At 63.1% G+C, this 409-nt stretch overlaps 1 protein-coding gene across 1 annotated transcript in view; it reads left to right on the top strand.

The window, feature by feature from the left end:
- The window catches only part of LOC104278325 (gastric intrinsic factor-like), a 3,438-nt gene that overhangs the window by 1,693 nt on the left and 1,336 nt on the right, over positions 1 to 409 (top strand). The window contains exons 3-4 of the mRNA XM_009875265.1: positions 7 to 107; positions 218 to 390. Of these exons, the coding sequence (XP_009873567.1) occupies positions 7 to 107; positions 218 to 390 (274 nt within the window). The remainder of the gene's footprint in view (positions 1 to 6; positions 108 to 217; positions 391 to 409) is intronic.

Genomic DNA, 409 nt, shown 5'->3' with positions numbered 1-409 from the left:
CCCCAGCGTCCTGCTGGCCATGAACTTGGCTGGGGAAGCTGCCAGCAATGCCCAGAAGTTGCTGCTCCACCAGATAAAGGAGGTGGCCGTGGAGAGCGCCCAGAAAGGTAGGAACGGGCAAGGGGTTCATCCATGCCACAGCACCCGGCTCCGGCTGGGGACTGAGGTGCTGTGTCCTTGCCTCTCACGTGTCTCAGCTGCTCTCTCGTCCCCACAGATATGACCTCAGGAAACGTGGCTCTGTATGTGCTCGCCCTCCTCTCCTCCTGCCAGAACCCCCGGCACGTCCAGGCTCTGGGACACACCGTCGACCTGGTCCGTATCCTGCAGCAGAAAACAGATGAGGAGATTGCCAAACTGGGTACGCCGGGATGCGAGGGGGCCCGGGGGGTGGGGGGCTACCTCGCTG

This window comes from Apaloderma vittatum, unplaced genomic scaffold (assembly GCF_000703405.1).
Source record: "Apaloderma vittatum isolate BGI_N311 unplaced genomic scaffold, ASM70340v1 scaffold26098, whole genome shotgun sequence".
Taxonomy (NCBI): domain Eukaryota; kingdom Metazoa; phylum Chordata; class Aves; order Trogoniformes; family Trogonidae; genus Apaloderma; species Apaloderma vittatum.
This window is presented reverse-complemented; position numbering and strand designations above follow the sequence as displayed.